We start from the raw sequence: 13,029 nt of genomic DNA on the forward strand, positions 1-13,029 counted from the left end.
TCTAGGAATGTAAAGACGAAGAAGACAGTCGCTCATCTTAAGAAACTCACAGGTAAAGGGCTAGAAAGACACCAAACAAAATATCCTTTCGTGAGTGTTGTCACAGGAGTTTCCACATGGGAGTTTAGAAAACGACACTGAATATGGACATTGAAAATGTTTGCTCATGGGGAAAGAACTGTATCTTGGGCCAAAGGAACAAAGTACAAAAATTAAGCAGGAAAATCGAACTTTTCTCAGGACGTTCAATGAGACACTCCCAAGAGTAAAGACAGAAACTATAAGCTAAAGGAGAGAGCCTGTTCAAGATGCCAGAGCCATGACAGGGAGGCTGGAGTTAATCCAGGAGGCAACGGTGAGAGCTGTCAGCTCTTCAAAGCCAGATGAGGGCACATTTCTTTGCTCGCTCATTCATTCATTCAACAAACAGTTCTCCTACACTGTAGAAGGTGCTAGAGGTGGAAAGATGAACACAAGAGAACCACTCCCTTTCCTCCTGATGCTTGTAAGCAGTTGCAAAGACAGGAGATTACATAAACCAGAAAGACAAAGTGTCGTGACTATGAAGAAGGGGAAGAGTCCAGGAGTCGGGAGGCGTGTAGCAGAGCTGAGACGGGAGGATCCAAGTCGGCCAGGTGAAAGAGGGAGGGGAAGGACGAAAGGGCACGAGTGTCCCCAGGAGAAGAAACAGCACATGAGAAGACCAGAGGCCATAGAGGGCGGTGCCGACTGGGATGTGCAAGTCAGCACAGCCAAACAGAGAATGGAAGGGGGACATGAGGAGATGGAGCCGGAGGGGCCCACAGGGAGCGGAGCGGCGGTGGGGCTGAGCACAGCTCTGGTTGCTGTCTGGAGGGTGAAGGAGCAACTGCTGCATCAGTCCTGATCACAGAAGATGAAGATAAACAGCTGAGCCAGGCCAACAGCAGCGGTGCAAGGCAGCAAACAAAAGACGCATCTGCGAGAGGCCCAGACCAGATTCCACAGGATGTGGCGACCAAGCGAGGGAGGGAATGAAGCAGGAAGCGAAGGAGCGTCCAAAGCTTGGAGCTTGAAGCACAGGCAGCTGGGGTGGTTAACGAGATGGCAGAGCCAGAGAGGTGGACTAGGGAAGAAATGTAGGAAGTAGGGTTTAGGAACTTAGGGGTTAAAGCACCAGCAAAAACATCCACTGATTAGCATCCTGAACCAATAGTTGCTTGGCCTCTGAAAAACAGCTCTGGGAATGGGGATCGCATCACTTTCCCAGATGGTGGACTCCAACCCCTGGCAAATCAACTTGTTAGAACAGGCATTCTTTCTTAACACCGAGAAAATGCCTGCTTCCCAGTAACTTTTTTTTTTTCCTGCAGAGGAAGATTAGCCCTGAGCTAACAACTGTGCCAATCTTCCTCCACTTTATATGTGGATCACTGCCACAGCATGGCTGATGAGGGGTGTAGGTCTGCAGTGGGGATCCGAACCCACGAACCCAGGCCTCTGAAATGGAGTGCACCAGACTTAACCACTAGGCCATAGGAGTGACCCCAGCTTCTCCATAACTTTTATGCATTGATCCATACACAGGAGCACATCACAATGAGCCTACTCCCTCTTCTTGTCTTATTTCCCCATCATTGGAGAGGATTCTGGTCATTTCCAGCTCACGTAGATCAGATGCTTAGAATTACACAAACTTGTGGAACATAAGTGCCAGTAAGCGGGCTTCACTTTTGCATCATTTCACAACGAGCAACTGTGCCCCAAATCACCCAACTACTCTGCCTGAGATGGTTTTAGAGCCTGAAACCCCTGACCCACCCAGGGCTCTCTCAACAGACCACGCTGCGCAGCATAACCCAACTCCAAAACGCTCAGGGCATCTGCATCTCAGGGAGAGGTCTGGGCTCTGCTCGCAGGAGATGCACCAAAACAAACAGGGTTGAAATATAAACACACCCACATAAAGTGTGAACAGCATTTCCGTGAATGCAGACAGCAACTCTGTCCCTTATTTATGGCTCCACCCGCCTTGCAACAGAAAACTCAAGGGTGTCAATAAATGGACTGCAAAGTTGTTATGTTTAACTACAGAGAGAAGAACGTCTCCACAGGCCCCGTCAGAAGTGCACCGCCGTCTGCGGCAATAGGCAGGCGCTCCACCGAGGCAGCCTGTGTCTCCTGGTGGGTAAATACCCAGCTTTTCTAGAGTCAGGATCTCTGGGTCAGGACGGCAGGCAGGTCCTCCTGCTCAATGGCCCCTGGTGCCCACAGACTGCACTTGTGTTTGCACAGTTCTCACGACGAGTATTTCATAACCCTCAGGGCAGCGTGTTCCAGCACTGGGCAGAACAATCCTCATTACGATGAGCTTGACATCCAGCTCCCTGTCACATCCCTCCAAAGATTCAGGGGCCATCAGAGTAATCCTAGCCTCCCTTCCAGGTGACAGCCTTTGACTGTTTGCTGAAGCTCATCATGTCCACCTGGCGTCTCAGCTTCTCTAAGGTAAACAGCCCCAGTTCTTTCCACTATTTCTTATGTAACGAGGTTTAGAATTGGCGCTGTCATTCACCTAGATTCTCTTAAGTGTGCTGACTTGTCTAGATCATTCTTAAAGTGTAGTGTCCAAAACAAATGCAGTGGCCTAGCTGCCAACTAACTGATACTCAGCAAGAGAAATGTCACCTCTATCATTCTAGTGAAAATACTTCTGCTAATGTACCCACATCACCCAGCCCCTAATTAATGCTGTTTGTGATTCTGTTCCACAGGTAGGATTTATTTTTAAGCATCACGTTGACAGAAACAGCACCTACACCCAGTCTGGGTATGTTGCTTCTGAGCGTTTTCTCGATCCTCCCCATTTCCCGTAATCTATCTGCCAGTCTAATAAAATCATTCAAAGTCAAGGATCATAGTCACTCCACTGACCAGGGCTGGGCCAGGTAGCATGATGCTGGACAGCAACCTTGAAGTTGAAAGTCATCGCTAAGCACAGCCAGTTATGAATTCTCCATAGCCCAGATCAACTTCTAGTCTCTCTTTTTTGGGAACCTTCACTATGTACCTTTGGGGGTCACCGCTCCCCCAGTCTCACTCCATATGTTTCAGGGAACTTCTCTCTACTCTCTGATCAGAAGTAGGCACAGGGCTTAGGGCTGCCCTCACCAGCCTCCCCCAACCACAGTGATTTATTCTGGACCACGAGTGACTGGAAGCAGTCCAATCAGCGGGAATACTGGAGAATTAGGGGGAAGAAGAACTCTTCTTTCTACAGGTACTGGAGAACATACGTTGTAAGCTAAAGCTTCCTCTGTATAGGAAAAGCTACCCCGAAAGAAACAACGGCTGAGAAAAATAGAGCAAAGCAATGAAGAGATTGAGCTATAGAAATATCATTTGAGCCTCTGGATCCAACCCTGCCTGAAGCTTACTAGTTTGGTTAGTCCCCAAATTCCCTTTTTGCCAAAATCACTTGGCGTTGGGTTTCTATCAATGAACACTTATCAAAATTTCCTCACATCCACCCAGAAAGGTCAGGTGACACCTTATCAAACTCCTTGCCAAACTCCACACCTCACTGAAGCCCCACTACAACATGGTATTGTAGTAAAAACTCCAACTCTTGAGTCCCATAACCCAGGCCCCATCTTGACAGACTTTGGGGCCTTGGACAGATCACTGAAGCTTCTCTGTCTGTCCCTCTTCATCTGGACCTGCTACACAGGATTATTGTGGAGAAAGAGTTACCACATGTAAAATCCTTACAACAACGCCTGGCACGTAGAAATGCACAAAATGCTAGTAGTTTCTATTGTCGTCATAATCATCATTATTGTTATACTATTATCAGTAGTACTACCAGTCTCGTTATACTGTCAAAGTCAATGTTACAATGTATTTAACCCTGTACTGGCACCATGTGCCCTCCGCCTTCTTTCCTAAGGGCTCTTCCATCATCTCTAGAAGGATGATGGAATCAACACCAACTCACCCTCCTTGCTCCGATCCCTTTGCCAAAAAGTAACCATCCCCTGCCATGGCATAATTTACTCTATCTAGCTCAGAAGAAGCTCCACGGCTCCAGGGATGGCTGGGGCAGGAAAGGGACAAGGGTGTGGCACTGGGCCCTTCCTGCTATGCAGGCACATAGTTCCACCTCGTTTATATTCAGTCTAGCTAACTCAGGGCAAACCTCAGAAAGCAAAGTGGAACTCCTAATTAAAAGGTAGCCTTGAGCTGTCAATAAAATTATGCATAAAGGAGACGTTTAAAAACACAGTGCTGACTTCCTTGAGACAGATTTTCCTTGGAGATCATTTCTTTTTTTTAACTCAAGTGTGGGGATAAACTAAAACAAAAGTGTACTCTTCAACACTGCTGTTCCTTCCCTCCCCGAAGCTTAGAAAACCATCTTTGAGACGAAAACATCGCACTGCATTGGAAATGGCTGGCTGGAAGAATGGCGAGTCTTGTCTTTTCGACTGATTTCTGGAAAATGGCAGGCACGAGCGTTTGTTTTTCTTTGTTTGGGGAGGGTAATGCCTCTGTTGCCTTCCTGCACGCAGCCGTCAGTACGACTGATCATCTTCCACACCCAGCCAAGCCTGCCGGCTCCGACAGCCTCTCCCACGGCACCCTGGGCCCGCCTGGTCATCACGGGCATCACGATGCGCAGCAATCATGTGTTAACCTGTCCCCTCCACTGCCCTGGGAAGGTCCAGATCCGTTATCCCGGTACTCCCAGCAGCTGGGTTAGCACAGATGTTGAACAACAACAATAACAATAAAATGCTGGATGGGTGAATCAGTGAACGACTAGATGAAGAATGTATGAAACATCTAGCACCCTGAACAGCTAAGTAATCCCTCCAGGGCCCAACCTTTCCCCATTATCGATGCAGAGATGGACTTGCAAAGCTGGGTATTTGACATTTGCGTAACTTCCGCCACGTCACTGCATCCAGGTGCACCTTATTTAGCTTTTATTTTATCTTTTTTCCTCACATTGCTGACTCCTTCCAACTACCTGTGTAAACCTGGGAAAGGCTTTTCCTGTGTCTGGGCACCCATATTCCATTGCTCTACAAAATGACAAGTTGGGATGAGATGACTTGGAGCTTCTTCCGAGGACCCTGGGACAGCCAGTGTTCTCTTTCTTCCCTCCTGCCCTCTCACTTTGGGAAAACTTTCTTCTTACCTTCAAAGCTCCCGGCAAACAGGTAAAGCCAGGTGATGGCTGGGATGCAGAGAAGAGTCAACGAGGCAGCCAGGAATTTCCGTCTCCCTCTGCAGATTCCCAGCATCCTCTCAGAAGTGGCAATCCCTAATGCCAGCGCCGTTTCTCTGTCCGGAGCATGGAGTCCTCGGCCTCCCTCATAATAGTTTCTGAAAGGAAGAGCAAAGAAGAAGGGCTGAGTTCTTAGCACTGTAAATGGATGCAAATCGCAGAAGAGAAATATCCTGTAGATCCGGAAAGCAGCTCACGTCGTCTACGATTTCCTGCTAACCTTTGATCCCAAGAGATGACGCTGTAGTCTCGCAGTCTGTCACAAGTGAGATGGTTCTTTAAAAAATAAACAAAGGATGCTAGAAACTATAAGGGATCCAGCTTTCTCTCTGTAATGTGTTCACGCACGCACACACACACACGTGTGTGTATTTTATAGTATAGGTTAGTTTTGAAGCCTGAACTAACATACTTTTTATTTTTTGAGGAAAATTAGCCCTAAGCTAACATCTGCTGCCAATCCTCCTCTTTTTGCTGAGGAAGACTGGCCCTGAGCTAACATCCGTGCCCATCTTCTTCTACTTTATATGTGGGATGCCTGCCACAGCATGACGTGCCAAGCAGTGCCATGTCCGCACCTGGGATCCAAACCAGTGAACCCTGGGCCGCCGAAGCAGAACGTGCGCACTTAACCGCTGTGCCACCGGGCCGGCCCTGAACTAACATAATTATTAAAGGAACATTTAGTTAGCACCTTGTACATAACCACATGCTGTATTTTCAAAAACGCCTAGGACAAGAGTTGGCTTCAAAGAGCACAACCTAACAAGACAGGCCACCATAAAACATCCACAGGAATTCCAAGAATGTGATGACTGAGATTTGCACTGATCTCTACGGAAGGACAAGTGAAGTTGCTTACTGATCCGTGTACGGTCAAGATGGCAGAACGGTCCCTGTGTTCCAGGCAGAGAGAATTGCGGAAGGTATTTGGGGCCGACTGACAACACACTCAAAGGAAAGAGACTGGATGGGCCACCACATCATCTGCAGGAGACCACAACTCAACTATAATTGAAAACCCAAAAACACTCGACAGGGACTGTCTGAATAGCTTCCTCTTCAATATGGAAGAAGAGGTCCGGAAAAGCACAGAAATAACTACAACATGGAGAGGAGCATGCAGATAGCATATAATCAGCCTGCAGAGGGACCATCCTTAGACCATGAAGACTGGCTGAGGCACATTAAAAGAAGAGGGTGGAGGCCAATCCAGCTGGAGTAGAGGGCCCATGACTTTTCACCTGAGTCCTGACCAGGAATTCATGTGACTTATTAAAAAAACCAACAGACCATGCCATCTCATCTCCACCCATCTCCTAGCAGAGAAGTCACACTGGCTGTAGGTGGAGAGAGAAGTCCACATGGAGCCTCCCTAACAGAGCAGAACCTACCACTGCAGATTCCCAAAGAATGGATGTCCACAAAGCAGTTGGTTTGGGTATCCCCTTGGATATTCCAACACTGTGTCCTCTGCCGTCACCCTTAAAACCCACATGACGATGGTGTGGTTGAACTGTCTCCCTTCCCCACCAGCCTTGGCATTTCCAGAAGACAGGTGCCCTGTCCAGTTCACCTGCATCCCCTTAGACACATACTGCCTGCCACCTGCAGATGCCAGTTCACTATCTGTTGAAATGAATGGAATCAGACTCTAACCAAAGGCGACCCTCTCAAGCTTCAGGAGACGGTGTTCAGCAAGTTGCTGGCAATAAACACCTAATGGAGCCGATCTCAACTGTCAACGCCAGGCTCTCTTCTGCAACCACTCCGACACGCTTTTCTAAATGGCCCTCTTTTGAAACAGATGAAAGACCAGAGGGCTGGAGGGTGTGAACCAGAAAGTAAAACCAAAAAAGCAAAACCCCTTTAAACAACGAATGTTGACTTGAGGAAAGCTCCCTGCTAGGGAAGTTTTTCATTCTGAAGCAAGGGACACAAACTCTGCTGGTCACTAAGAATGCGAATCGTGGAGATGCTGGGGATCTCTCAGAAAGAAGGAGTGTAAGGGGGAAGAAGGCTGTGCAGTGAGACAGATCTGGGTTCAAATCCAGGTGCCACACTCCACTAGCTGTGACCATGGCAAGTCCCCTGTCTCTGGGTACACTTCATTTTGTTCATCTAGACAACAAAGGAGCACTTCGTTCACGGAAGGGCTGTGATGAGGCAGAAAGCAGAGAGCCCTGGAATCACCGACCAGCCAGGACTGATCAAGCACAGGGCAGGGGTTTTCCCCCTCTTCCTGAGAGCCAGGGGGCAGCCTTACTCATGTTCCTGTCTCTCCCCTCCCCACTCTCTCACATAGGGTTTGGTAGGAAACAGATCCCAACACAAAGGTACTAAGTGGCCTGGCAGGTGGGTGACCTAAACCTGAAGGACTCATCTAACCAATTCTCCTTCAGGAGGTACCACGTTAAAATCGCTGTTTTTGTTGGTTTGTTTTACAGTTCACTAATAATTACAATAACAGTAAAGGCAACAAGCAGTAAGTAGCACTTATTATGTGTCCAGCACTTTTCTATGTTTGTTACTTACTTAATTCTCAGAATAACCTATGAGGTAGGTACTATTTTGCATTCCCATTCTATGGATGAGAAAATTAAGGCCTAGAAGGATTAAATGGCCAAAGTTTACACACACCCATGGCAGAGACACTGCAGGCTCTGTTCTCCCTCAGTAACTGATCCTAACCACCTTTGCCAGGGGGCATTTTGCTTTTGATATAACCCAAATCCCTCATATTGAATCTTATGATTATTTTCTTTCCCAGGGTCAAATATACCACCACTGTTTGCTCTCATTCCAAAAAAAACACAAGTACAATAGACAGAAATATAAGTGGAAAGCTATAGACGAATTTAGACTTTAGGGGAAAGTAGGACTATATATGGAGCTGAACTCGAGTGGCATTAGTATTTAAATAACATTTAAAAAAAACTCTTGAAAACACTTATTTTCCTCCTTCCCTCTCTCCATCTGCAGAAGTCAATTTCAACCAGCACAATTTGTACAAAGTTTTAAAACAGAGTCTAGGGTGGTTTGCATTTTATGATAACGCTGGCATCTGAAATTAAACCCAGCAGGTAAAAAATACTCCTTCATGGATCTGACTTTTAAATGACACCTCTGCGCACTAAAAACACATTTTAAAGAAAAATCTCAATTTATATCAGAAGTTACTCCAGGAAGTCAATATAGGAATCAACACAAGAAGCAAAATGAAGGAAGAAACAGGAGGTGGGCTGGAAATTACATCCCAAACATGTGCAAATGTTGATGCATTAACTAGAAAATCAGTCTCTAACCAGCTCTTGCCTGGTGAAGGGGAGATTGCCCCACCTGTTAACCCAGGCATCTAAGAGTCATCTCTGAACGCCCCTTCCTCAAATCCAGCAGCCAATTCCTTGGCCGCGCTGGTCAATTTCTCCGCCTGAACGTCTACTCCAACAGTCTTGTCCCATCTGTCTTAACCAATGAAATTCACATTTATAAAGAACACTCTTAGGGCCGGCTCCATGGCCGAGTGGTTAAGTTCACGCGCTCCACTGCGGCGGCCCAGGGTTTGGTTTCTGGGCGTGGACACGGCACCGCTCGTCAGGCCACGTTGAGGTGGCATCCCACATCCCACATCCCACAACTAGAAGGACCTGCAACTAAGATATACAACTGTGTACAGGGGGGGTTTGGGGAGATAAAGCAGAAAAAAAAAAAAAAAGAACATTGTATGAGCTAGAAAAATTATCATGATCTGTTAAGCCACAAAAGCACGATTCAAAGCTGAGCATAAAATGTGATTGCAAATATCCTTCAGTCCAATGTAATAAATTGTATATACATCTATAAATACCCACATACCTATAGCTATGAAAAAAGGCTTAAATGTTGAAAGTTATCTCTGGGTATACGATATGGGTAATTTCAGTATATATTTTCATAAATTTTATGCAAGGAAGGAGCACGTATTGCTTTTATAATTAAGAAATATTTAAAAGCTTGAACTACTGTGTCTTCTTGTTATAATGCTTGCAGTTCAAAATGCCTCGGTGCAGACAGTGTAGTGTATGTGTGTCAGTTCTACTTGTCTTGCTAGATGCAATGAGTTAACATCTGTAGGATCCTAATTGGGAATACACCCTCTGGGGTGGCTGGTTACCATCTGAAAGACTCTAGTCAGAAGCCCAATTCCAAACGCCCAGCTCCAGCCATCTCTGATCAACACCAGAGGCTGTCTTTTAATTAGCGTCACGGATGTTAGAAACAATTTTTCACGGGTGTTCAGGATGTGTGGGTTGTCTAGAAACATTGCACATGAAAATGGAATAAAAATTTAAGTAACCTACAAAACAAAGAAAAAGAAAAAGTCCAAGGAACCCAACGGCCAAAACCCTTCAGAATCACTTAAGATCCCAAACTGATCCTACGGGCATATAACAGATTTGGGCCACCAATTCTAACCAGAAGAGTGGCTGAATCCTGTCAGTCACACACTGTCGCCCCAGTCTCGAGGGAATCTTTCTTGCAAGGTGCTGTCCCAGTATCTAGGAGAGCAAAGAGCTGGCCCTCACTCAGCTTACCACACAGGTCCTAGAGCAGACAGACCTCAACAGACGGTAGCTTTGTTATCATCACTATTTATATTAGTGCTAGTATCATACCCGCCTCATGCCTTTACCCAGGCCATCCTCACACACGCCCCGACCATCCTGCCATGCCTTTCCTCCTTTGCTGGAGCTCAGGAGGAGTTTCAAGTCCTCATTGCTTCTGTGGGACCTCCGGCAAGTCCAGACCTGGAACCTCCCCTTCCCTTCCCTTCCCTTCTAAACTCCAACAGGAGTCAGGAACACATTCCAGACCACTTAGTTGTCTTCTAATCACTTCAGGTGCATTAATCTCTCTTCATTAGACTAAAACTCCTTAAGGGCAACGGATCCAGGTCTTCTACTGTTTGTTTTAAGCCTCTGCCTGAGACCAGCATCTCAGACAAAGGTTTACACCTAGCCATCTTGATCCAAAGTGTGGTCTCCGAAGCAGCAGCAGCAGCAGCAGCAGCTGAGATGTCAGCAGAAATGCAGAATCTCAGGCCCCACTCAGCTCCAGTGAAGCAGAATCTGCATTTTAACAAGATCCTAGGTGCCTCGAGTGCACATTACTGTTTGAGAAGCCTGCACGAACGCACTCGGTAAGTAACTGGTTAATAAACCAGGCTGGCCTCCCACCACTTCCACCTGCCCACCTCCACCTTACCCCTGCAGGGAGGGGCCAGTGCGCCAGGGAGAACCAATCACATCCCAGACTTCCTCGATGACGTGTTTATCACAAGCAGAGTTCCTAGAAGGAAAAGTGCCTTTTTCTAATTAAAAGCATCTATGGACTAGAGGTGCCTCTGACGACCCATCCCGACATCCCAACAAAAACTCTTCTCCCACGTTTGAATAATGATTGAACAGCACCAACACCACCCATGGAGGCACCATTAAACCAATCTTACAAAAGGAAAACTGAGACTAAGAGAGGCTAAGGACACTGACTTCACTGTTGGAAACTCTGGGACTCAAATTCTAGTGTTTCCTGTAAAAACAAAAAATCAGTTCTTTGCTACAGGACATGCAAGTGATGACCACTCTGTTTCTCCCAAGTCAGAGCTCAACTCCCTCAAGGGCAGGTACCTTCTCCACTTCGTTTATTGCGAGCACAGTATCTGGCAGAGAGGAGGCGATCAATAAATACCGAATGGATCAATGACTGACTATCTCAGTCATAGCCAGCAGCCTCCCTGGTTATTCATTATCAGACCAACTACTCCTGTCACACAAGCTCCAGCCCACTCAACTATGGAACCCTGTGGAACTTCCACTATGTAATTAGCAAATTCCTCTTGATCCTCAACTCCCTCTTGCTTCATTCTACCTCCTGCTCTTGTGTGAAAGGACAGCTGTCCCCTGGGCCACTGTTTTCCCCAAAGGAAAAGCCTCCCCCTACTTTCTCAAGGCAACCTACGGGCTAGGAAGTGGCTCTCCCAGTCATCGCTACGGAATCTTAATGCCTCTCCCCTCTTATGAAGACCCTGTTCCTTAGTGGCTCACCATCGTTCTCTCCGTCCTTGTCGCCGTTATTCGGCAACTCCTGGTCACTCCTCTCATTCTTTGAAGACTTTAGTTCCCACCACAGATTCTGCCATCTCTCCACCACAATTCTATGACGAAAATGGCCAATTCAATATATCTGCCACCTCACACAGACCAAGTTCACATTCTAGACATTGATGTCACCAAAAGCAGCACAACCTCCAAAATCTCAAAAGTCAACAGCAACCTCCACGCAGCCCCTTCTGTTCGCCCCCCCAGGCTGCCATTACACAAATTCTTCACTGTCTTCATGAACCCCAATCCACCGGCCTTCTTTATCACTATCCATCCAGCTCTAGATTTTCTTTATAGTCTCTCTTATTCAGCTTAGATGCCGGGGTTCATTATTATAACCTCCCTCTGCAGGCACGCACACCTCCCACCAACCTCCTTCTTTCCACTGGAAAAATCCAATGATTCGGATGAATGCAACCATACTCGCTCTCCATGCTTTACTTGGTAAGTCAAATGTTGGGGCAGGAAATCACGCCATCAGATTCATTCCCTTTAATCATTTCTGATTTCAAATGGGCAGTCAACTGCTAAGAGATGCTACTACCTTATTCTGGCAAACTCACTCTCCTATCCTCTGAGATACTTATTTCAGACATTCCTTTTCTCCTCAAACCTCCTCTTCTCTGAATGGTAAATTCCAGGAGTGTTCCAGGATTCAGTGTGGGATCCATCTTTCCCTCTCTCCCGAGGTGAGATCGCCCATTGTAAAACAGTCTCCAGGCTGAGCACTTCCACGTTTCTCTCCAGCTCTGGCCTCTCCTGTGACCTCCAGATTCACATAAACAGTCTTCCTCTACCACATGCGCTTCCGCCCTCAACTCCTGAATCTCCCTTCCAAACCTGCTCTTCTCTAGATCTTTCTCACCTCCACAAAGGGCAACGTCATCTACTCCATTGCTCAAAGTAGACACCTGAGAGCCATTCTCAATTCCTCACTCACCCCCTCATCTTGTCAAATCCATGTGGATGCACACATATCCCGCCATCTTTACCTCTAAATCACGTATTCTCTCCAACAATCCATCCACTCCTCTCCAGTGTTACTGCCACTCTATGAAGCCAAGCCACCATCATCTCCTGTTTGTGCCCACTGCAGGAGCCTTATAACTCAGACCACACTTGAAATTATTCACTGTTTCTCCTCAGCTCTTAAAATGAACCCCAAACTCTGCCCTGTCTATAAGGATCTACACGGCTTGACCTCTACCTATCTCTAGGACCTCATCTCTGGCCACTCTTCCTTTAATTCTACTCTACTCCAGCCACACTGGCCCCTTCACTTATGGAATATGCCTCAGGGCCTTTGCAAGTGCAGTCCCTCTGCCTGGAAGGCTTATAGCTCCATTCTTTGCTTCACTGAGTTCCTCTCATTCTTCAAGTCTAGATCTTGAAAGCTGTCAAGCAGAAAGTTCTTCCCAGACAATTCTATGCCTAAATATCCTCCCCACCTCACTTTATCACCATGCTTTGGTTATTTCCTTCACAGTACTCATCAGATTTTGGATTTATACAATTATTTGATCAATTACTTGTTTAATGGTTGTCTCACCCACTAGATTTTAATCTCTACTTTGGCAAAAACGATGACTGCTCTATATTCAGGTATACCCAGGCACA

General features: G+C 46.7%; 1 protein-coding gene across 5 annotated transcripts in view; it reads right to left on the reverse strand.

Moving 5' to 3' along the window:
• Positions 1-13,029, reverse strand: part of LARGE1 (LARGE xylosyl- and glucuronyltransferase 1) — a 548,747-nt gene that overhangs the window by 407,306 nt on the left and 128,412 nt on the right. For all 5 annotated transcript variants that reach the window (XM_070600561.1, XM_070600564.1, XM_070600563.1 and 2 more), the window contains exon 2: positions 5,183-5,370. In XM_070600561.1, coding sequence (XP_070456662.1) covers positions 5,183-5,370 — 188 coding nt within the window. The remainder of the gene's footprint in view (positions 1-5,182; positions 5,371-13,029) is intronic.

This window comes from Equus przewalskii, chromosome 29, assembly GCF_037783145.1.
Source record: "Equus przewalskii isolate Varuska chromosome 29, EquPr2, whole genome shotgun sequence".
NCBI classification, from domain to species: Eukaryota; Metazoa; Chordata; class Mammalia; order Perissodactyla; family Equidae; genus Equus; species Equus przewalskii.